This window comes from Dromiciops gliroides, chromosome 1, assembly GCF_019393635.1.
Source record: "Dromiciops gliroides isolate mDroGli1 chromosome 1, mDroGli1.pri, whole genome shotgun sequence".
Lineage (NCBI taxonomy): Eukaryota > Metazoa > Chordata > Mammalia > Microbiotheria > Microbiotheriidae > Dromiciops > Dromiciops gliroides.
In genome coordinates, this window is record NC_057861.1 from 188,606,683 (window position 1) to 188,632,265 (window position 25,583).

Here is a 25,583-nt window from a genome sequence, read left to right on the forward strand (position 1 = left end):
TTCTGGAATTCCATTCCCCCTCCTTCTCAACTCCTTTGATAACTTATAATGATTCCTGTAGTTATGATCAAGTCTCCTACCATATTAGAATAGACTATCTGTCTTTTCTCATTTCACTTTATCAAATGGCTTTCAAAAACTTTTCACACGTGGTCTAACATCTTTTGATTGATTCATTAAGACTTGGTCTCAGGTAAGGTATCAGAACTAAAATGGGCTAGAGTGGTTTCAACCCCACTCTTAGTCACTCAAAAACTGTTGTCTCATCAAAATAAACTTTCCTCTGGTGCACCTATGACTACCGAGGGTCACTGACATGAGACAATTCTGCTTACCTGAGGAATGATACAATAAGATACTAGCAATGAGATCAGGTTATATAACACTATTCATTTCTACTTTTCTATACCACCTACCCTCAATATGCTAAGCATTATTTCAGTACCTGCAGCTCTATGCTCATCAACTAAAAGAAAATCATTATAAGATTCATCTCTCTGAAGAAACCAGATTCTATTTCCATTTCCATCTTTCAGTTCCAGCCAGGCTGGAACAACTACTGCTGTTCCAGGGAATGACATGTCTTGTATGCTGTCTACCCTGGAGTTTGTAGTATCTTTCATAGGATTTTGTTGGTCTGTATGTACTAGTCAAAGTTGAAGGGAAGGGAAGCTTTGTTCAGGGTTAGGTGAACCAAAGGTATGTAGGTAGTCTAATATCCTAAATAAAATGCACTGAGATCCTATCTTTATCTTCCAGTAGGAGTTAATCAAAGAGTGAAAATGGAAGTGGAGAAAAATGGCCATTATAGACTTTGCAAAGTGAAAATTGACTAGGCAAATGATTGGATATTGGGGAGAAGGGAGAGAGAGAGAAGGAGAAAATAATTCCAAGGATTTTAGCCTCAGTGACAGAGAAGATGATGGGCCATTAAAAATAAATGAAATGGAGGGCAGCTAGGTGGTGCAGTGGATAGAGCCCTGGCCCTGGAGTGAGGAGTACCTAAGTTCAAATCCGGCTTCAGACACTTAACACTTACTAGCTGTGTGACCCTGGGCAAGTCACTTAACCCCAATTGCCTCACTTAAATAAATAAATAAATAAATAGATGAAATGGTTAAGTGGTTAAAGGATATGATCAAACAGTTCTCAGTAGTTAAACTGAAAACTATTAACAACAACATCAAAGATTTATCTAAATAACTAATAATAGAAACACATCAAAACAACTCTGATGTTCCATCATATGTTCAGAAAATCGGCAATGATGGCAAAAGTTGGAAATACCTAAGGTTAAAGGGGTCATGGAAAGATAGGCACACATACACTGCTGTTTGTGGTGTAAATTGCTCCAAACATTGGGGAAACAATTTGTAATTAAACTCAGAAAAAGACTAAAATGACACTTTGACCCTTTAATTCTGAAATACCACTACTAGGCATATACCCCAAGGAAATTTTTTAAAAGAAAAGCACTTTTTTTGTAGTGAGAAAGAGCTGGCAAAATAATAGATGACTGTTAATTGGGGACTGATAAACAAATTGTACACATAAATGGAATGGAATGGAATGTGCCATAATACACAATGTATATGGGAGAGGATTAGAGGGATAGATTAAAATGATTTAGAAATAATCAATAAATGAAACAATGACTATGAAGAATACAGAGAATATGCAAAGATTTATATGAACTGATACAAAATTAAGTAAACAGAATCAAGAAAACATACGTAATAATGACTACATTATAGATAAAAAGAATAATGTTGTGTAACTATAATGAATAAGTTTGACCCCCCAAAAGAGATATGGAAATGCATATGGAAATCCCTTCATTATTTGCAGAGGTGGGTAACTATAGCTATGGAACACTGAAAATAATTTCAAATGTGTTTAATGTGTTGCTTAGGTTTGCTAAACTGTTTTTTTTTTCTCTGTATGTAATTTTTTCTTTGTTATATGGAATGGCTCTCAGAATGGTAGAGAAAGGAGGAATACAAAACAAAGATATCAGTAAAATATTTTAAAGGAAAAACATTTAAGTTCACCTAGATGATACAGTGGATAGAGCACCAGCCCTGGAGTCAGGAAGACTTGAATTCAAATCTGACCTTAGACACTAGTTTGTGAGCCTGGACAAGTCACTTAACCCTGATTGCCTCAAAAAATTTAAATAGAGGAGTCATGAAAAGTAGTTGGTCTTGGAAAAAATGAAGATTAATTTCGTTTCATATATGTTTTACATCAACACATGCTATTAAAAAGCCTGAGACCCATATATATTAACCATTACTGGAAGACTCTAAGGCTTGAAGTCTGTCATAATTCTAAACCCAGAGATATGCTTCTAAATGTTTAACAACTAGAGCTCCAAAGAGGCAAGACACACTTTAAAATTTAAACTATATTATTAACATTTTCTCCATCACTCTCTTTTTTTGTTTATTTTTGTTTTTGTTTTTTGCTGGGCAATGAGGGTTAAGTGACTTGCCCAGGGTCACACAGCTAGTAAATGTCAAGTGTCTGAGGACGGATTTGAACTCAGGTCCTCCTGAATCCAGGGCCAGTGTTTTATCCACTGTGCCACCTAGCTACCCCCTCCATTAAGTCTAAATAATGAACAAAACAATCAATCAAAACCTAATGTGTAGTATCTACCAATTTCTGAAGTGTAAACATTCACACTGAAAATTTACATTAAGCTTTAGTGAGCTAAGAAGAAACTAATTCCAGAATACTCATATTTAAGCCTCATATCTCCCTACCAGGAAAAAGACACTTGGTGGTGGTAGTGGTAGTTGTTCTATGAATACAGCCAATGGAAGTTTATTTCAAATTCTTGGCTGGCTGACATATCTAAGTGAAAGAGATATATAAAAAGTCTAGTGCAAAAATAGACTGACTCTGGATTTCTAATGGTTAGAATAAGACTAGCATTTAATTAAAACAACCATTGCAGTTTATTGATTAAAAATGTCTAGTCAATTGGACAAATCCACCAAGCAGTATACAGGCATTCTTTTATCCCACCATCACCTGGGATCTTAGATATCTGATTCTAGTGTTAAGGGCTAAAATTCTAGCTAAACTGTCTAAAATATCTAATGAGTGGTCGCCAATAAATTATACGCTTTAGCAAGAGTTAGACTTTTAAGCATTTATTAAGGAGAATAAGAATTTGGTAAAGAGAGAGAAAAAGGCCTAGATTCCTATCTATTAAAGGGAGAGCACATTTCTAGCTCCACTCTCCACCAGAGTCCAAAGGAAAGAGCCTGAGACTGAGCGCCAGTTTCTTCCTTCCTCCTCCCACTAGCCTGCGTCACTTCCTAACGCCAAAGAAAAGACTCCTGGTCTTGCCCTCAAAGACCTCCACTTCATGGGGAGCTTTTCTACAGTAAGTCTCCAGCAGGTGGCGTCATTCCAATCGTTACACTAGTCATTGCATCAAGAACCAATCCTACTAGATGAGCCTGCTAGATCTAAAGGGCCCAATGACCCTTAGGACCATCATATTTTTTTCAGTTTATGGATAGGTCAAAAGGTCCTGATTTTAAACAATAAAAATCCTACAGCTGAAAGCACATATACAATTGTATGCAGAGTGGAAGAAAAGGCAAATCCGGAGTGGTACAGTATCCTTTTTCATTTAGCGACTGCTGCTGTCTCTGAAGAAAGAAGAGTGCTCCCCCACCCCCTGTAGAACCATCCCTTCATCCTAACTCCACCAACAGTAGAGGTGTTGGATAAATCTTGCCCCAGATGGAAATTCAAGAATCAAGATTTAGTTCTGGAAGTCATCTGCATCAAGCCAACAATTAAAGACATAGGCTTGGATAAATCACCAAAGGTAGAAATTCAGAGTAAGAAAAAGATTAAGGTAGAAACTCAGAACCTATGGAAAGACATAATTGCTGCATTTGAGATATAACAGAAAAAATTGCCTACATACATTCTTATGTATAAACAGCACATGCACTGACCTTGCTATAAGGTGACCCACTTAAAACATTGCCATCACAAGTCACACCACCATGTTTAGGATACTTATTTGCCTGTTAAAGCTTACTGTTTATTTTTTTCTATTTCCATCCTGCTGTCAAGTCCATAGTGATTTGGAAACTGTGTGATAGGACGCTGACCTTTTCAACATCAAGTTTAATTAAGGTTGTTGAGAAGCTAAAATGGGATGTTTCACTTTTTCCCTTGCGGCTCAGCAAAGGAGATTTATTAACTCAGTAAAATGTCTTCGTTATTTTCGGCTTCTTGTAAGATCTGTTAGCATGTTCTGGATAGCCACTTACCTTCCCATAAAACTCAAGAATCAAGACTGAGTTTATTAACTCCTTGGGCTACTTTTTTATTTACTGGACTGCCTTGCCACTCTATTTAGGATGAAAAGTTTAAGCAAGTTTTCCCAGAGATTTAACTTATTTTGGTCATCATTCACAAGTGCAGTCAACTAAGGGCTTTGAAGTTATTTTCAAGACTCATTCAAATTCTCATTAGGGGATTAATACTGAATAAACTCACCTGCCAAAATATCTTGTAGCCTCTGTTCAAGTTTGTTCAACAAGCAGATCATATGCCCATAGGGCCATGTGGAGCTTCAGTCATGTTCCATGTGGAGCTTCAGTCATGTTCCAGGATCTCCTTTCTGTATGACTGGTTCCCTCTGAGGGGACTTTGGGGTAGGATCCGGTCCAAGATAATCACTCTACATTTTGAAATAATTCCTCAGGCCATCAAAGTTCTCTTCCCTTGTTTCCTCTTGCCTGCCCCCTCCTTCCATTATCAAGGAAATCCATCCCATTGCCACATATGATTCTTAGATCAGTTTTGTCCTGACTTACCTAAGGCCTCTTAAACTCAAGCCCCTAATGCATTACCTCTTATCTGAAGCCTTACTTAGTCAGAAAAGAATAATGAATTACTACTTTCCTCACTGTCAAAACTTGCTATTCCTATTTGTCTACTATCATTCTCCACCCCACCCCATGCCCCAAATATATTTACCCCTTTATTTATTAATGTTGTTAATTAACAGTATTGTAACTAACATTACTGTATAGCATATTTATGCTCTCCACTGTTTAAGCAATTGTATGTACATTTTGTCTACCCTCACTATTGCCAGAGGTCATGGGTATCACTTGCTGGAAATGGAGGAGTGATTAGACTGGAGGTACAGGTATCTCTTCGGCTAGATAGCCTCTGAATCTTCTCAATTAATCAACAAGCATTTATTAAGCACCTACTATTTGCCAGATACACACTATGCTAGGTACTGAAAGTAGAAAGTTTTAAAAAAAAGAAGAAAGAGGGACAGCTAGGTGGAGCAGTGGATAAAGCACTGGCCCTGGATTCAGGAGGACCTAAGTTCAAATCTGACCTCAGACACTTGACACTTGACACTTACTAGCTGTGTGACCTTGGGCAAGTCACTTAACCCTCATTGCCCCACCAAGAGAAAGGAAGGAAGGAAGGAAGGAAGGAAGGAAGGAAGGAAGGAAGGAAGGAAGGAAGGAAGGAAGGAAGGAAGGAAGGAAGGAAGGAAGGAAGGAGGGAGGGAGGGAGGGAGGGAGGGAGGGAGGGAAGGAGGGAAGGAGGGAAGGAGGGAAGGAGGGAAGGAGGGAAGGAGGGAAGGAGGGAAGGAGGGAAGGAGGGAAGGAGGGAAGGAGGGAAGGAGGGAAGGAGGGAAGGAAGGAAGGAAGGAAGGAAGGAAGGAAGGAAGGAAGGAAGGAAGGAAGGAAGGAAGGAAGGAAGGAAGGAAGGAAGGAAGGAGGGAGGGAGGGAGGGAGGGAGGGAGGAAGGAAGGAAGGAAGGAAGATCCCCTGTCTGCAGAGTTTACATTTCTTTCAGAGGAGACAAAATGTTTAGCTAAAAATCTAAGCAAAAATTTTTTAAAAAGTAAATAGTGATGGGGAAAAACAGTAATGGCTAGGAGATCAGGAAAGGCTTCATAGAGAAGATAACACTTTTGAAGGAAACTAGGGATTCTAAGAGGTAAAGGTGAGGAGGAAAGACACCCCATGGATGGGGGATAGCCAATGATTATATCTGTTTAACTTATTTTATACACTTCCAACATAATTTCAATTACAAACCAGAACTTCTGAGATGTTTTGATGATGGCACTGATTATTAATGATAAAAATAGACTAAATAAGGTTTACATTTTTGATCAAGTAACCTCAAGATTTCCTAAGTGAGCACATTTTTAAGCAACTGTTGTCAATATCTTGAATTTTCTAGATAAGTATGTCAGTTACCTTCTTCAATTCTTCTCTTAAAAATTAGACAGGATATTGGTTGGAGAAGTGATAGTATCCAGCCAAAAAAAAATGAGGAATGCTGATTCTAGGAGAAGTGATAGCCAAAGCAGGGTTTCTTTACCTGGATAAAGGAAATCATTACCTCAATTCAATTTTATTTTGGCACTGGAAACTTGGTCTGTCAGACTTAAAGGAAACACTCACAGGCAAAGGGTTGACAGCACACTGGTGACTCAATGTCTCTTGACACTGAGTTACCTGTGAACAAATATAGTGAGGTCTGAAGGCAGTGAGACACATCATCTACATGTCTCATCACTGTGAAGCAGCACTGAGTACAGTGCCCCATGGGTACAGTCACTACGTCAATGTTTGCTGATGATGATGATAATGATAATGACAACTTCTTAGTCCTCACCCAGGAACTGGCCTGGGTGACATTGGCCACAAATGGTCAATGACTTACCATTGGCATGCCTGAACAACTTGGCCACTTGAATATATAGTAGTTTTTCCAGAACAGCTAACTATCAACACTCATGTACTTGGTGGCCTTTACAATTTCTTTGACTGTCCCATTTTTACTATATGGGCTCAACCTGATAGCTTCTAAGTAATTGAGAAAAACATGATAGCTGGACAACCAACTTTTACTTGCAAATCTAAATATGGATTACTGAATGAGTATATTCAGTAATGTAGCATACAACAACTAAGGCAGGCAAATCCAGAAATTTTCTATGTGAATCACTGCTGAAAAAGTATCAGTGGGTTGTGAATACCTTGACACATATAATTATACCATAATAAACACTCTAACAGACAATTATAAAGAGTCTGAATTCTGTTGTGTGTGATTGAACATCCTGATAATTCATCAGCACTGTAGGAAATGGACAAAGTGGAAACGGGCAATATTCTTTCTTATGAGCTGTCTAAGATGGCTCCCATCATGAAAAAAAATCTTAATATTCATCTGAGATGATTTTTAGTATTTCTATTGCTTTACTGCATCTTATCTGGGGTATTGTAGTGATAAAAATAGATTGGGAAGAAAGGGAAAACCATCCAAAAAAATACTATTTAAAATAGAAGTGGTTAGGAAACCAGTAGTTTACCTATTAATACATATACTTTTTTTTAAAAAATTTCAGAGTTCTTAAATACATAAAATAAGACACATGTGAAAATAACATTTAGCTGCAGAAGCAACATGGCCAAAAAGACAATTCCATTTAAAGAATCAGGAGATTATGGCTCAAGTCCCTGATTTGCCATGTACTCGCAGGATGATTTGGGCAAGTGACTCCACTTCTCGGCTTCTTTTTTCTCATCTCTAGACTAAAACGGACCCTGAGATACCTCCCAAATCTACCTGCTTTATTTCTATGAAGTGAATACCCATAATCAATTGCAAAATAGATAATAACAGCCTCTACTTCACAGGGTTATTGTGAAGATCATATGAGATATTTGTAAAAGTGCTTAGCATGGTGCCTGGCACATTGTAGATGTCTTTTATGCTTATTCCCTTCCCTTGCCCACATTCTATGGAAGCTGCCCAGGAAAATTCAGGTTTTAAATCTATGATAGTAGAACATCTGCTCCACCATAACTAAGACCCCAAGAAAATATGGTATATAAAAATTCTCACTACTTTCAATAAACCTGTGTCTTGGTCCTGCTTCCTATGATGAAATGGTGAAATCTTTTCTTCCTCAAATTTAGTTAGGCCAATAAGAATGGTTTACCATTTCATCTCCTATAAAGCATATTTATTTCAAACAAAACACCTAAATGGTTAAAGAGGGACAGGCAATACTGTGAGAAATGCTGTGAAGGTGAAAAGTTCTAACATGGGGTTTGGGAACTTCTTTTTAAATATTTTGATAACCATAATTTATTTGGTATCCTTTAGAATGTCATTTTATTTATGCATTTAAAGATATTGTGGGAAGGGGCCCATGGTTTTATTAGACTGTTACTCCCCCCCCCCGGAACAGAGATATAATAACACAGAGAAGAAAACGAAAATATGATAAAGTCAAGGTGCTTTCATATGTTTCCTGTCTCTACTTAGGTTCTGAACCTAACATATACAGGTTAAGTCAAAAGTCAAGAAGGGGTTTCAATATTTAATAACTCCTTTATTTTTTGTTTTTAATCTACAATGCCATAGCATTATATACAGCATATCTATGAAATATATATAATAAAGGAAAATATTTTTCAAATAGTTATTAAAACATTAGATCCCTTCATGACTTTTGGTTCACCCTATACATTAGGGTAGCAAAATCTTCAGAGATCTAACTAAAATGTTAGACTGAAGAACATTAGAGACAACCAGGACAAAAGGATAAGTCAAGAGAGGCCTTTACTGGATTCCCAAAATAATATCCCTAATGCATGGGAGGGGAGGGAACCACATCCCTTCCCTGTTTAAAGATCTTTAGTTGGGGCAGCTAGGTGGCACAGTGGATAGAGCACCAGCCCTGGATTCAGGAGTACCTGAGTTCAAATCTGGCCTCAGACACTTAACACTTACTAGCTGTGTGACCCTGGGCAAGTCACTTAACCCCAATTGCCTCACTAAAAAAATAAATAAATGAATTAATGAGTAGATAGATAGATAGATAGATAGATAGATAGATAGATAGATAGATAGATAGATAGATAGATAGATAGATAGATAGATAGAGGAAAGATCTTTAGTAGCTACTTATCATTTCTGTGGGGGAGAAGGGGGAGGCAGGAACTAGTCCACACAGTACAGTGCTAGGTCTGCAGTTAGAAAGACTCATATTCCTGAATCCAAATCTTAACACTTAAAACTTCAACACTCACTAGCTGTGTGATCTTAGGCAAGTCATTTAACCCTGTTTGCCTCAGTTTCCTCATCTGTAAAATGAGCTGGAGAAGGAAATGTCAAACCACTCCAGAAAAATCCAAATGGGATCATGAAGCATCAGTCACGACTGAAAAATGACTGAACAATGTTATCTATGGGGTACAATGTAGACTCTGTAACCTGGCATTTAAGACTTTATACATGTCTCGAATCTATCTTTCTTGTCTTATTTCACATTGCCACTGTAACAGTACTTTGTACATAGTAAGTGCTTAATAAATTCTTTATCATTCATTCATTCACCATGTAACCTACATTCTGACCAAATTAGATGACTAGCTACTTCCCATCACATTCTAACTCCCTTCACTTCCATGAGTCTGTGTAAGCTGTCTCCCATGACTAGAACACATTCTCTCCTCATCTCTACCTGTTGAAATCTATGATTTCCTTCCAGGGCTACAACTAATCCAATGTGTACTTATTCTGTTGAGAATCCAATTTGTTACTGAAGGACAGGTATCTGAGGAGTCAGATGATCATGAATTTACTTGTTTTCACATGTTATAATCAGACTGAATGTGACCCAAAAAAACCAGGAGAGAAGCACAGCAGGCTTAAAGGAGCTTAGGCATCTCACTAATAAAAATTTATGCACCAGGATCCATACCATATAAATATATTAGAAATTTATCATAGCAAAGAGATATACAACTGGAAAGGGCAATGACTCAGCCATATATCAAAACTGAGAGATAACAGATTAACAGCCCACTCACACCAGTGGTACCCTCTCAGGTCAAGAAATATACAGGAAGACCCGCACAACATTGTGTGAACCCCTTAGAGTAAATTTTGGGGAGGATATAGACAGGAATGCCATGGTATGAGAAAGCAAGGGTGGGTTTCAATTAAAGCTGTGGCTCTTTTCAAGGCTCAACCCAACTGCCATTTTCTTCAAAAGGACTTTTCTGATTTGTTCAGTTATTAGTGTTCTTCCTATCACCATGTATTAGGAGGGGTGATATTAGATAGATGATAGATAGATAAATAGATAAATAGACAGACAGACAGACAGATAGATAGATAGATAGATAGATAGATAGATAGATAGATAGATAGATAGATAGATAGATGATAGATAGATAGATAGATAGATAGATAGATAGATAGATAGATAGATAGATAGATAGATAGATAGATAGATAGATAGATAGATAGATCCTCTACCTATTCATGAACACGATGCATCACAATAAAGGAATGCAAGCTTCTTTTGGGGTAGGGACTGTCTGACATATCTCTATCTCAAGTACCTAAGGTAATTCTTGGCACATAGTAGGCACTTAATAAATGCTTTTGTCAGGTTTATTGATAAAGAGACTAAAAATGTAAGTAAGGATGAGTCTGGCCCTCTCAGCCAAAGCCAAGATCATAGATTCTTTGAGAGAGATATTTAAAGATTTAGGAGAGTAAGATCCTCATGGGAGGAAGGAAGAAAAACACACAAAAATCTGAAGTAAAGCTATATATTTATTTCCATAAATAAATGTCATAACAAAAACACTACCATTTTACAATGCATTATATGAATTATAATAATGTTGCTTGTGGAATATGGAACATAATGCTTGTTCAAGAATCTAGCATAAAGATATAACTTGGTAAACTAAGATATTTCCTTTATTGCTAAGGGTTACTTTTTCAACCTAATAGACTGGGAATAAAACCCAATGGATGTTGTTCATGTGTGTAAAATATACTTTAATAAACTCCTTAGTCATGGTCTCTGAGTTATTCATCTATGGTAATTAAGTACCAAAAGGGCTATCAGCTCTGCCTCATGATGTTTGCTTTTAAAACTCAGAAAATAAAGCAAAAGAACTTTAATTCAGTGAAACCTAAAGTAGATTTATAGCAAGCCTCCATAAATATTAACATGCTGGAAATAATTCCAGATGTATCCTTTTTGCATGGTTCCATAATAAGTGTTTTCAGCATATGTCCTATGCAATATTCTTTATTTAACTCCTTGGATTATAGCTAAAATTCTACCCTTTAGTATCTATAAATTTGGAGTTTCATGGAAAGGAAAAGAAAAAAGACTAGTTTTGATATAAAGTCATACATGTTTTATGAACTAAATAGAATTTATAAAATTTGTGCAAACTGTAAAAGCCACAGCTTCATGCACACCCAATGGAACTTCTCATCCATGTTATATAATCACTTAAGATTCTTTGTCATGAGCCAAGCTTCCATAGGGTTTAAGTCAAGTAGCATCTATTATAGTTGTTGAAATTTTCATATGGAGTCTTAAAATACAAAATAATAGTAACACAATTTCATGTGCCTAAACAATGAGCCATCAAAACACATTTCTATTATTGCATAAAACAGCATCCTTTTACTCAAGAGACATCGTAAACTTTTGTATTATAAAAATGACCATTTTCTAGAAATCTAAAATAAAACAAATGACCCACCTTAACTTTTTGTAATTTTGTCAAAACTTGAACAACAATTTCCAGAATAACAACAACAAAAATTTGTCAACATAGTTAATTACAATGAAATTAACTAACAACATACTCCTGACTAAACAATAGTTAATATATTACTGAAAAAAATATTAAGAAAATTTGGGCTTTTTCCCTTATTTTGGAAAATCACATCAGTAATTCACCCTCTCATATACTTATTTACCTATGGAAAGGCCATTGAAACAACCAAATTCAATAAATGTTTTAACTTCATTAAATGAAGAGAGGGCACTTGATAAACTTCTGAAACTTTTCACATCCACAAATCCAAAGTCAACCCAAGTTTTTTCTGGCTAAAGTCAAGGAAGCCTCTGTGTTTACTTCCTATATATTTAGTAAAAGAACTTTAATAATGCCCCAGTTCCCCTGTAATAACATATGCCTGGTCCCAAATGCTAGACTAATTGATTCTCACTATCTGGATGGCTTCACTATACTATCAAAGATTTTCATACTAGGAAGTCCTCAGTTCATAAATAAGATCCCCAAACCACTAAACATGTGGAGAGGATTTTTAAAAGGCAAAAAATTAGTGAGAAGTTATTTCTGGGTAAGGAATGCAAAATTATTGAGCCATTCATTTTTAGTAAATAAGAAGTATAATGTAGAGGGAAGAATACTAGATAGGGAGGCGGCCAAGGTTTGAATCTTGGCTCTGCTACTATTTAGCTATATGACCATGTGCATGTCACTTAACCTCTTGGCCCTTAGTTTCATCACTTGGAAAATTATGGAATTGGACTATATCAAGAGTTTAAATTGGCATCCTTGAACTTTGTTAAAAAGATTTTGATAATTGTTTTCAATATAAATTGTTTCCTTCGCAAACCCATGAATTTTACTTTATGCCTTTGAAAACATTATTCTAAGGGGGCCACAGATTTTATCACATGGCCACAAAGGGATCCATGACCAAAAAGAAAAATGTTAAGAACCCATGGCTGATGATTTCTGAGGTCCCATCTAGTTTTAAAATTCTGTTTCAGTGAAATTCCTGGACCAAATGTGTGCTTTGTATGCTATTTTGATGAACCTGGTTATTTGCTATTGATGGGGCTACTGCTCTGATTTAATCACATTTTTAATTATCATATTCAGTTCTGGCTACCATATTTTAAAAAGGGAAATGAAAAACTAGAAAATGAAGCATGTTGAGAGGATGTCAACCACAATGATGAGGGGTCTCCATCAAATATTGCAAGTAATGATATCAAGAATTCTCCACAGCTGCAAAGAATAAAATTAAACCCAAAGGCTGAAAGTTTAGGAGAGCCAAATTTCAGCTTGGTATGAGAAAGAACTTTCTAACAATTGGACCTGTCCAAAAATAGACTGCTGTCTTCTGAGGTAGTGAGTTTCTCATCACTGAAGGTACTCAAAACAAAACCAAGATGATGAATTCCCATATTTATTACAGGGGATTCCAGTATCATGTGGTAGGTTGAACTAAATGACCTCTCAGACCCATTCCAATTCTAAGATTCTATTTTTCTTTAGAATGAAATTTAAGCAAAATTCATGAAAAATACATGATGCAAACAATATGCTCTATTCCAGAGTCTGTAAAAGACAACCATAATAGTACTGTCAAAACGAGATACTATCACATTGAAAAGCATAAAAGTAAGGCTTAAGGTCAATGAGAAAGTATTATACTCTGTAGTTACCTTAGAAATGCAAGTTAACTCAAGAGCTCTATTTCCTGCAAACATTCCTTATATGACATCTCTTTTAAAACTATTTCTTCAACATTCTTCCTAAAAACTATTTCTAAAATTTTTTATAGCTTTCATACTTTGAAGACTTTCAGTCTTTGTTAATGTCTCTGGAAGCCATTAAAGCACCATGACCCACATCATTGTCCAAGATACCTGCCCTACCCCAACATTCTTTTCAATATTTTCTTTCGCATGCAACCAATACAGTCTTACCCTTATAATGTCTTTATGCCTAGTGACCTTTTTTTAAGTGTGTGTGCATACATGTATATAGAGAGATAAAGTTTCTATACCTCTCTACAAACCTTTACATACAACACATATGGGTATATATATAGCTCCATTCATGTTGGCAACAATTTAGCTGTGATGCTTTTGGTTCAAAAGTTAAATCTTCTGTAGCCCTACTTTGCCTAATTACTAGGCAAAGAAATAATGGTGAATGAATAACATACAAGTGGTTTCAAAGGAGCATCAGTAATGCTAGAGGTATGCTAAAGTAGCCCCTTACTTGTGTACATTGCAGAAAACTAGAATATTTTCAGCCAAACTAACATCTCAATTTTTTAAGCTAGCAACTTTAAATATAATTTCTAGATAGATAGATAGACACATAGACACGGGGGGGGGGGGGGAGAGAGAGAGAGAGAGAGAGAGAGAGAGAGAGAGAGAAACTTTCAATAGAGGAAGATTATTGGTCTTCAAGTCAAGAGCCCTGGGTTCTAGTTTTACAACTGTAAGTCCTTTAACTTCTCTGGGCCTCAATTTCCTCATCTATAAAATGGGAGTGATACTTATACTGCCTACTTAATTGGGGTTTTATGAGGAAAGGGCTTTATAAAAATTAAAGCACTGAAAAAATAAACTGTCAATATTGCAGGCTGTTGATTTCAGGACACTGGCTTACTTGCTACATGCTGAGTTAATTCATGAATAATTTTAAAGCAGAAGGTCCTATTAATGATGTTTCAGATATATCTAGCTTTCACTGGGTGTGGCTGGAATGACCTTGTAAATACATGGGGCCATTTGATGCCAATAATTGTTTTTAAGAAATAGAAAACGGAAGGAACCAATACTCACAGTGCAAACCAGAGTAAAGAAAATTCTCATTAAAAATATGTCATTTTATGGCCACAGTTATTATATTCTAAAGGCCATAAACCAGCAATAAGTAGGAAAAATCAAGAGAAATAGTTTAATTATTTGAATGAATAGAAATGTAGCTAAATTTGGCTTTACTTGATTGTGTAACCTCATGTTCAAAGTCCACAATTAAGTAAAGCTATTGACTATCCTGAATCAAATTTAGCTTAACACAAGATTTGCGTAATACTAAAAATCACGAGGTAAAAACTGAAGGCAAAAGGCAGTGAGTTATGCAGATGAACCCACAGAAATGGTCATGTACTTGGATGATGACAATTATCCTGACTATAGATTTGACTCATAAGGATCAAGAAATCTATCTGTTGTCACTTATTAGTAGCAGATACCTTTTTAAGACAATACAAAAGAACTGAATCTGGAGATAAATATAGGAGTTTAGATTCTGACCCACACAAATATGAATGGTATACAAAACTGTCAGGAATACAGATCCAAATAGTGGATGTAAAAGAGTAAACTGTTCCCAAAGGATAAAAAGTTTATTTTTTGGAAGAAAATTAATTTTTACCAACCTATTTTAAATAATTTCCAAGTGATGCACATTTTTTTCATTCTCTGGGAATGATTTTCTACTTAATAAGATAAGGTATTTTATGCATATTATATAGTATGTATGTGTGTATATATACACACACACACACACACACACACACACACACATATATGTGTGTGTTTAAAAGATAGTCGCTCCTCATCCCCTTAAGGCAGGTCATGATTATGTCTTGTTAGCAGATAATAAAATAGGCAACCATTAGGGAAGAATTTTTTGCTTCCCCTCCCAACCGCCCCTCCCTCGCCAATGTTACATTACAATAATTGTGGGTTCTAAAGCTCCTTGAAGGGTTACTACTGTAAAAAAGAATTAATAATTAGCTAATTTAACCTGGAAAATTTATATAATTGGACTTATAAAAATTATGATTATATGAAAAATTATAAGTCTAGAAAAATTATAATTGGGCCATAAGTCCTGCCACGGTCATCATTCAAATGTGGAAATATTTTGACTGACTTGGCTAATTTGGGGGGCCCAATTTGACTGGAGGACTAATCTAGGGACTTTTGACTAACTGGCTATCTGACTGCTATTAATTTAATATGGGCCGTTTATAAAGTTCCACCACACTGCTCCACTCCCAAAATTGATAAGCAAAAGATTAAGATGCCTCTTAACTAAATAATCAAAGCAGAGTTTATTTATGAGATACTATTTAAAATTAAGAATACAGGGAAATAAAATGTACAACCTGACTGCATTCGGGTGTCTCTTTCCACCTGCTGGCCTGGAACTTTTTTAATACAATAAGGGCCTTAGCCGCCTCTTGCCTTAGGGTATGTTCCACTTTCCTTGCTCAATTACTGTCTTTCTAACTCCCAGCCCCTTTCACTTTGTAAATCCCTCTGCTTCTAACTTTCCTCTCCTTACTGAACTGCTGAACCCGTGTTTCTCACCCTCCTTCCGTTCTCCTAGTGCTCCCATCTTTCTGTTCTCTTAATCTTCACTTTCTCCAACCTGTACCCTGTGCTGACCACTTCTGTGCTCTCGGCTACCTCCTGTTCTGTCTGCTCTGTCAGTCTGCCCTCTGCCGCCTTTGCCTCCCCTCTAATCTTGTCAGCCTCTCTTAATCTTGTCCACCAGCCTCCCGGTGTCTGATTCCGAGGTCTATATATATATATATATATTTTTTTTTTCCTTTTCTCCACTCAAATCTCAGGGCTTTTTATCGCCCCCACAGACCCCAAGCTAATCTGCCAGCCAGGGCTTCGGCTGGGGCTGGGGGGACACTTGAGCATCATGTGCCTCAGCACAGGCTACACCAGAGCCCACCCTGGACAAGCCCAGGATCTCTGGGATAGATCTGCTCAGGTTGGAGGGAGCTGGGGGCTTTTTCCCCCCAGCTGTCTGACCTGGCATCTCATACAGCCCACAGGGCTTTTTGGCTCAGCTGAAGCAGAGGGGGAGGGTCACCAACACCTCCCACACAGAAAAGACCCTGAGGGCCTAAGGCTTTCTAATCTCAACCCAAAGGTAGGGTCCCCAAATCAAAATAAATTTCCACACTACATACTTAGAATACCTAATGTAATTATTTTCCATGAAAAAGCAACTTTTATTTCATTGAAATGACCCTCAAATGATCTCCCAATTGTCTAAACTAGATAACATAATGGAAAGAAGAGAGAAGGAATTAATTTGGGGGGCAAGGGTAGAAGATTTTGACAAAGAATCAACTTAACTGGGCAAGTCAAAAATTTTACATTCGATTTTTTCATCTAATTAACAATTTTTTTAAAAAAATTCAAACATCAGCAACAGTATAGGACTTCAGTCTATTATATCATCTTGTTTATCTTTCTGAAAATACAGGCTTATTGCTTAGTTTTATTTAATTGCCAAAGACCAAATAGAAATTATATGCTTACTTTTTATCTCAGAAAAACATTTATGAATTAATCTATTTCTTCCCATAATAACATGCCCTTATATCCTCATACCTTTCTAATACTGTGAAATCCATTAGAGTTCTTTGTATTCATTATTTCTAGAAAATATGAAAACAGCTACTTGGGAAAATATATGTTTCACAAGACATTGTTAAGTTTTTTGTGATACATGTCAGCTAAGTTGATTTCAACCAATTATTGAACCTGGAGGTAAAAGCCATATCTTTGTCTCTCCCTCAAATCTCATATCAAATCAGTTACTAGATACTAGATTCTGTCCCCCAAAACATTGCTCTCACTTGTCCCTTACTCTATTTCCACCCATACCCCCATAAAATAGATACCCCATTACCATCCCAAAGTACTATTGCAAAGGACTCCTAGCAAGTCTTCCTGCCTTCATCCTTCCTCCATCCTGAAATTCATCCTGTATATTAATACAAGAATACTCTTTTTAACACATAGACCTGATCATCCTCAGAGGCTCCCTACTGCCAACTGATTAAAGCTGAAATCCTATGCCTAGTATTCAAGGTCCTCCACAACCTGGCATCCCCTGCCTTTCCAGCCATCTCTTCAGCCTCAGAGTTCACACAGCACTTTCTTTTGAAACTATTTAAATGTATGGATCCACGTAATATTATGTATTATGGTTATCTGTGTTTGTTTCTTATCCTAAGATTCATGGGATATTGTCTTAGCTAGTTTTTAACATATCCTTTCATGCCTAGTACAATGCTTTACACATACAACAGGTATTTAACAAATATTCCTTAGTTGGATGAATGAATGAATGATTTTACTAATTAACCAATTAAAGACACAACCATAATGCAATGGTTGTGATAATCTAAGAAGTAAAGTCTCATCCACTGCCTATGTCTAATTAATGAAAATACTCATGTAAGAAAAATGCACAATTTCTATTAGTGCAGTAGCATTATTCCTTGGTTATTCAAAAAACAAATAGCAATATTTATTTTCCAAATATCTACCAAAGTATACGTAACCTTGAGCCAATTGAACTCTACAATTTCTGATTATTTCACATTGAGTCACTAAAAAACAAAAGTTAAGGTGTGAGATTAATCAGAAACAGGTTTCATTAATGTTCTGGCATTTCCCTCAAAAATTTCTCTTAACAGTTTGATATCTTGACGATTTAAAATAGCAAAATACTATTCATAACTAAAATAGGAAAGTTGTTTTCCTGTTTTTTTCCACTTGAAACTTTAATTGGCCCATCTGTGAAAATAAGCTGAGACACAAAGCAATCAGAGTCAATATAGAAATATAGAATATAGAAATATGTAGAAAAATATATAGAAAAAATATAGAAAGCTGGTGGATTTGTTTTCTCATCCTGACTGTCACTAACTAGTCATTGAATCTTTAGGCTAGCCACTTTTCCACTCTTTGTCACAATTTCCTCACCTGAAATGTGAAGGGGTTGGACCAACCAATCACTATGGTCCCTTCTAACTGTCAAATTTTATCTTTCCAGTGGGAACTATATAGCAAATCTAATGAAACTAGGCAGTGGGGAAAATATTTTTATATACTGTTATATACCTTCTTTGTCTTTTCCCTTGGTTTTCTGAGAATCTGTATTTTGTGAGAAACTTTGTTCCTAACATGCAGATAATTGAGAACCTGAAACAAGAGGTAGGAAAAGAATTGATAAGGGCTGGCAGAATAAAAATTCTACAAGATGAATAAAATTTCCACAGACCAAATAATGTTGAAAATAATGTACAGTAGATGGCTGAATTAGATAATTTTATTTCCTTCCTTAATTCCAAATCCACCTAAATTTTATACTAGGTTGCATTTAGCCTACAAGGCTTTAATACCTGAAAGGGCTTTAAGGATGAGGCCTAGTGATGTGATATGATATTATATGATATGATGTGATATAATATTATATATGATATATGATATGACACTTATAACACTCTGATAAGTTAAGTCTCCTATTTGCAAAATAAACATCTTGGCTTGATATATCAGAAAGGTAACAAAGATCTTGGCTGGAGAGGGAGAAAGGAAGTGTAAGCATCTAGCAAGAATACTTGATTTTAATGACATCTTGATACTACAAATCTAAAAATGAATTGCAACTCACATTTTCTAAAGTTTATTATCCTAAGGAATATTACATACATTTTTCATTAAAATTCACAAAATATTCTGTGCCATTTTAAATAAGATTTGGTAAAATATTCTGTTATCTAACAATCTTACAACTAAAATTCTAAAGTCAGGGCACATTAAAATTTATCCAAATATGATTATTACCCTATTACAGAGGAGTAAGGAAGAGTCAGTTTTCTTCCAAGACAAGTTCCACCCAAATGTCTTACATTTAATTTGTTTAGATGACTTTTTTAAAAACACAAGTTGGGGAAATAGATATTAAGGTGATTATTTTTTCCATTCTTCATTATAATTTTGAAATTCTATAGGTAGTATTCAGCCATATTGCCACATTATGTGTAACAACCACAAATAACAGTGTTTAAAATTCAAGTATCGTATGAAACCCTTCATTTTTCTTATAATCCACATTTAAGCATCTATGCCACAGCAGCATACTCCTTGTTTTGTTCATTGTTATCATTTTCCTGTGGACTAGTGATTTTTACTTCAGGCCGTGGTGGTCTTTGAGGATCTGATTCATCCTAATGAAAAAGGTATCAAAACAAAATTATTTAACCCTTTAGGTTGCACAGATAATAAACAGGGATACATATGCAGGGAACTTAAATAATCCACCATTCCATTCAAACAAGTAAATCTTTATACAAAATGTTAATTTTTAAAAATTCCCATGAGTCATATTTTCATTGGCTTTTTTTATTCCTTCATTTTCACATGCGACATGCCAGCTTTTGAAAGCAATGTGTTCTCTTCTTCAATTTTCCTTTTCCTGACCACAACCTACCCAGTTCCTCTTTCTTATTTATGAGCCTCAGTTTTCCTGATTTTTTCTTCTGCCCTTTAAAATTCTCTCTTTCAATGAGATTTCTGAACTTCGCACATTTCTAAGGAAAGGGAAGGGAAAATACACTGCAGTTCCATTCCCAAGACACCTCAGCCCTACCATAATGCCACCCAGCACTTAATTCCTTTCCATTTTTTGTCCATTGGGAATATAAGTAATCCTTAAAATCAGCTGCCCTACTTGATAAGAACAGAATAGAAAATCAGCATGTTGATGCATAATAACCCAATAGTAATTGATGCTTCTATTTCCTGGCACATTTATTGGTTTTCATTATGTATAGGGGCATATGGGTGTGTTCCTGTATTTGCACATGTATATAAATTATGTCTAGATCTATGATCTAGATAGATTAGACAAATATAGGTAGCTATTGGGGGTTAAGTTATTTCATCTCAGTATGGGGGACTTTTTCTATGGAAACTTCCTCCAGGGATGCAGACCAGTAATTACTCTATAATTTAAAGTCTTAGGAAGTTCCTGGGGGTTAAGCAATACATCCACTGTCCCACAGATAGTATGTGTCCAAGACAGTCTTGAACCTGTCTTACCAACTCAAAGGCTGGCCTTCTACTCATTGTACTACACTGCCCTGCAGACATATGTAGATGTATGTATGGTAGATAGATAGATGACAAATAGATAGATAGATAGATAGATAGATAGATAGATAGATAGATAGATAGATAGATGACAGATAGGTAGATAGATAGGTAGATAGATAGGTAGGTAGATGATAGGTAGATAGATGATAGGTAGATAGGTAGATAGATAGGTAGATAGATAGATGATAGATAGGTAGATAGATAGATAGATAGATAGATAGATAGATAGATAGATAGATAGATGATAGATAGATGATACAAACAGACTTTTATTTTTACATATATGCCTCATATTGGATATTGCAGACCCCGACTGTATTCCTAGTCATCTTTAGGTCCTATTCTCAACTAGACAATAAGTTCTTAGAAGGCAGGTACTGTGTCTTATACTTCTTTGAATCTCCTCATGGTGCTTATTACCTTGCATATGTATGCATAGTGACTTGTTCATATAATGATAATTCAATAAAAATTATTGTCTACTTACTATATCTTCCCTACTTTTTCATTTAAATGTTCTTGAGAGTCAATGTGTATATAGGTATATAGATGGTACACATATAGATATAAATGTACATATGTATATGTATAGAGAGATATTTAAATTCAATTCAACTTTCAAATGCCATTGAACCCTAGCTATTCTATAAAAATGATACTTATGTATTCTTTGGCAAAATCAAGTCTCTTTCTGGCTAAATAAATAATTACCCTCTAATTTATCAATTCTAGAAATTTGGACTCATGCTTGGCTGATTAAGCAGGTAATATTGCTGCTGGATGGGCACAAATAAAATTCACCACCATTAAAAGAGAGCAGACAAACAAGTTTGAAAGCTCCTTGAGGGAAGGGACCCTGTCTTTTTCTGTAGCTCCCATGACATACCCACGAACATATTAAAATACAAATATAAAACTAATACCTCCTTTGGACCATCACCATCACCATCACCTTTGGCTAATGTTATCTCTTCCTCTTTCTCTTCATGATGCTCGTCATCATTAATCTCATCCAATTCCTCACCATTTTCTTCATTTGTGCCACCATTAATTCTAGGGGGGTCAACATTCCCTTGTTCAGGACTTTCTTCCACTTCTTTCTCTTCAGCATCACCATTTACTTCTGATAAATCTTCCTTCTCTTTTTCCTTCTCTTCTTCTATATCCTCATTTTCTTTCCCTCCACCTTCTTCCTCATCTATTATTTCTGCTGGTCTCTAAAGGAATCAAAAGAAACATGGTCATTTCCTTAACTGAATTTTTTAATGGTAACACACACACATATATATATAAATACACAGGGTGTCTCAAAAGTCTTAGTGCAGTTTTAAGCCATGATTATTATATTTTTTCTATGTAATATGTAATAGGTATACTGTATAATGTTATATTTCAGGATAATTGTAATGTGTGTATATATGCATATCTACATATATATGTTCTATTTCTTGACACATTATTTGTGTGTATTGGGTATAGGAGCAATGTGTATGTGTGTGGTCATGTGGATGTATTTATAGATTATATATATGAATAAGTATATATCTGTATTTATAGCTATGTACACAGAGACATATATGTGTATATAACTATGTAAACATATACACATAGATATGCTGCATTCCTGCTCCTGATACTCAATTAGGCAGGGAATAGCTTCAGCATTTAATAAGGAAAATTCCAACATATGTTCAAACACAAAAATCTATTTTCATGCAAATCAAAACCCAACAGTCACCCTCTGGCACATGAATTTCATTTCAATCCCACAAGCATTAAGCACCTACTATGTTCAAGGCACAATGTTAGGTGCTGGCAATGCCCAAAAAAATAAGAAAAAAAAGAAAGAAGAAAATCAATCCCTGTCCTTAAGAAGCTTATGTCTTTGGCATCATAAGTGCACCCATCATAAAACATTTTATCTAATAGTGCCTTATTATCACTGGACAAGGAGATGGCAAGCCACTCCAGTATCTTTGCCAAGAAAACCCCATGGGCAGCATGATCCACAAGGTTAGGAAGATGCAGACATGACTGAAAAACTGAATGACAACAACCTTATCTATGTATAATATGTCTCTAGTAGACTTAAAGGTCCAAGAAATCTGAGATCATATCTTATCTTAGCAGGAAGCTGGGAAGCACAGTGGAAAGAGCTCCAGGATTGGAGTCAGGAAGACCTGAGTTCAAATTCACTCTGTTCACCTCAGTTTCTTTAACTATAAAATAGGAATAATAACAGTAACTACCTCACAGGGTGGTTGTAAGTATGAAATTTTAAAATAATTGTAAAGAACTTAACACAGGGGTGGCTAGGTGACACAGTGGATAGAGCACTGGCCCTGGAATCAGGAGGACCTGAGTTCAAATCTGGCCTCAGACACTTGACACTTACTAGCTGTGTGACCTTGGGCAAGTCACTTAACCCTCACTGCCCCGCAAAAAAAACAAAACAAAACAAAACAAAACCTTAGCACAGGGCCTGGCATATAGTGATCTCTATGTAAATGTAAGCTAAATTTTTTATCTCCCTCAGTACCTTTTTTCACAGTGATCTGCTATTAATAAATGATTGTGAAACAAAATTCTAACTGTGCTTTGTACATTCACCCTTTTGTGGGGAAGAGAGAAGAGGGTCTATAAGAGCTATCATTTCTCCTTGTTTTCTCCGAGAAAAATATTTTTGTCCCATATAGTTTCAACTTTCCTTAAGACCAAAAGGGTAAAATGAACAGAAAATCCCAAAACAGAGTCCATGAGAATTGTTTTCTATTTTAGCTCAATAGTGAATAAGAAGCAATTCTGATCCTCTGGATATATACTTGGGGATCATGTAGTCCAAATGAACAAATCTGACTCTGCACAGTAACACTGAGTTTGTACCTATATAATGACTTTTTTATCAATGCCACAAGGCATTAACTACCCAAATAAGATGAGGCAGTGTGGGGCACTGTAAACAATGTCAGATTTTTTATAAGTTGTTTAATTTTGCTGAATTTTTTTCTCTTGCTTTCTTTCTTCAAACTTTATTATAAGATATGACTCTCTGGAAGGGGTGAAAGGAATATAGTGATGTAATATTAGTGATATAAAAATAAAATATGTCAATAAATTTATATAAAATTTACTTTTAAAATTAAAAAAGAAAAGTTCATCTCTCATATTCCAACACAATAAAAGAAAATTTCTCATCCATAAGTCCAATACAAAGTATATAAAGGTCTGGCCTGGTTAGTATGACTATAAATAGACATTTGTGGGGAAAAGGGTGTAGGGTGCATCCAATGATGAAATTCTTCTAACAATACAGATCAGTACCTGCTCTAAAACTTAAAAGTCTTGAGTGATAGTTGATGTCTAGGGGCAATAAAAACTTAAGCATTACCCAAGGTCACATAACCACTGGATACATGTCAGTGACAGCACTTGATTCCAGTTGTTCTTAACTTTGAGGCCAGTTCTCTAATGACTAAGTAAGATATAAAAATAAAATGTTATACTATTATGCTTACAGGGCCCCAAGATAGCAACTACAGTGAGATAGAATTCTTTTCCCTGGTTAAAGAGCAAGCAAGCCTGGGGCTATTTACAGACCAGAGCACAGACTAGGGAAATGAAGAACCTGACTGTCCTGAAATCAATCCACCTGGGACTGGGATTCCCCCTGAAGTTTGGGACAGTGCATCCTGGAAGCAGGGCCCCACTTTAAGGAGTTAAATTCAAGAAATAGGCTAGAAAAAAATGGACAGAAGAAAGAAATATGGACCACTGAAAGTTTCTTTGGTGACAAGGAAGATGAAAATATACCCTCACAAGAAGATAACAAAGTCAAAGCTCCTACATCCAAAGCTTCCAAGAAAAATATGAATTGGTCTCAGGTCATAGAAGCACTCACAAAGGACTTTGAAGATAAAGTAAGAGAGGTAGAGGAAAAAATGGAAAGAGAAATGAGAGTGGCAGGAAAGTCATGAAACAAACAGTCAAAAGTTTGAAAAGCCAAATGGAAAAGCTATCTGGAGAAAAGAGAGTGATACAGGAAAGTCACCAAAAAAAAGAAACTATTATGCTTACAACTAGGTGGTGCAGTGGATAGAGTTCTAGGCCTGAAATCTGAAAATCCTGAGTTCAAATATAGCCTCGGACACTCACTAGCTGTGTGACCTTGGGCATACAACTCAACCTCCATTTGACTCAGTTTCCTCAAACAAAAATAGGGATTAAATACCAGCACCTACCCTCCAAGATTTGTTGGGAGAATCAGATGAGATATTTGTAAAGAATTTATTAGCACAATTCCTGACACATAACAGGCACTATATAGATGTTCTCTTCCTTTACCCTGTTAGAAATGCTAAAAGAGACAATTTTAGAAAAACCTGGGAGAACTTGTGTAAACTGACACAGAGTGAAGTAAGAAGAACCAGAAAAACTATTTATCATTAACAACAATAGTGCAAAAATTAACAATTTTAAAAGGCTTCACAACACAATTATAAGTACAGTACCAACTAGGCATGATTCCAAAGGGCCAAGGATAAAGAATGCAACTGGATTAATATACACAGTGAGACACCTCTTTTGGGACATGATCAACATGAGAATTTGCTCTTCCTGACTATGTATATTTGTTACAAGGGTTTTGTTTTTCTTTTTTGTTCAGAGGGTAGGGGTACAAATGGGAGGGAGAGAAAATTTATACTTGTCAATTGAGATAGATAATCTTTAGGATAATAAACATTTTTATTTACAGTTTTGAGTTCCAATTTTTATCTCTCCTTCCCTCCCTCCCCTGACCCCTCCCTGAGATAGCAAGCAATCAGATCTGGGTTATACATGTAAAATTATGTAAAACATTACCATAATCATCATTTTGTACAAGAAAAATTCAATAAAAGAAAAAAATGAAAGAAAGTGAAAATAGCATGCTTCAGACTGTGTTCATTATCAGTTCTTTCTTTGGAGGTGGATA

At 35.8% G+C, this 25,583-nt stretch overlaps 1 protein-coding gene across 5 annotated transcripts in view; it reads right to left on the reverse strand.

Moving 5' to 3' along the window:
• Nucleotides 1–16,549: 16,549 nt before the first annotated feature.
• The window catches only part of DCDC2 (doublecortin domain containing 2), a 209,115-nt gene continuing 200,081 nt past the window's right edge, over nucleotides 16,550–25,583 (reverse strand). For all 5 annotated transcript variants that reach the window (XM_043973822.1, XM_043973561.1, XM_043973669.1 and 2 more), the window contains 2 exons: nucleotides 21,535–21,828; nucleotides 16,550–19,683 (listed from right to left, as the gene is read on the reverse strand). In XM_043973822.1, the coding sequence (XP_043829757.1) occupies nucleotides 19,579–19,683; nucleotides 21,535–21,828 (399 nt within the window). In that variant the 3' untranslated portion in view covers nucleotides 16,550–19,578. The remainder of the gene's footprint in view (nucleotides 19,684–21,534; nucleotides 21,829–25,583) is intronic.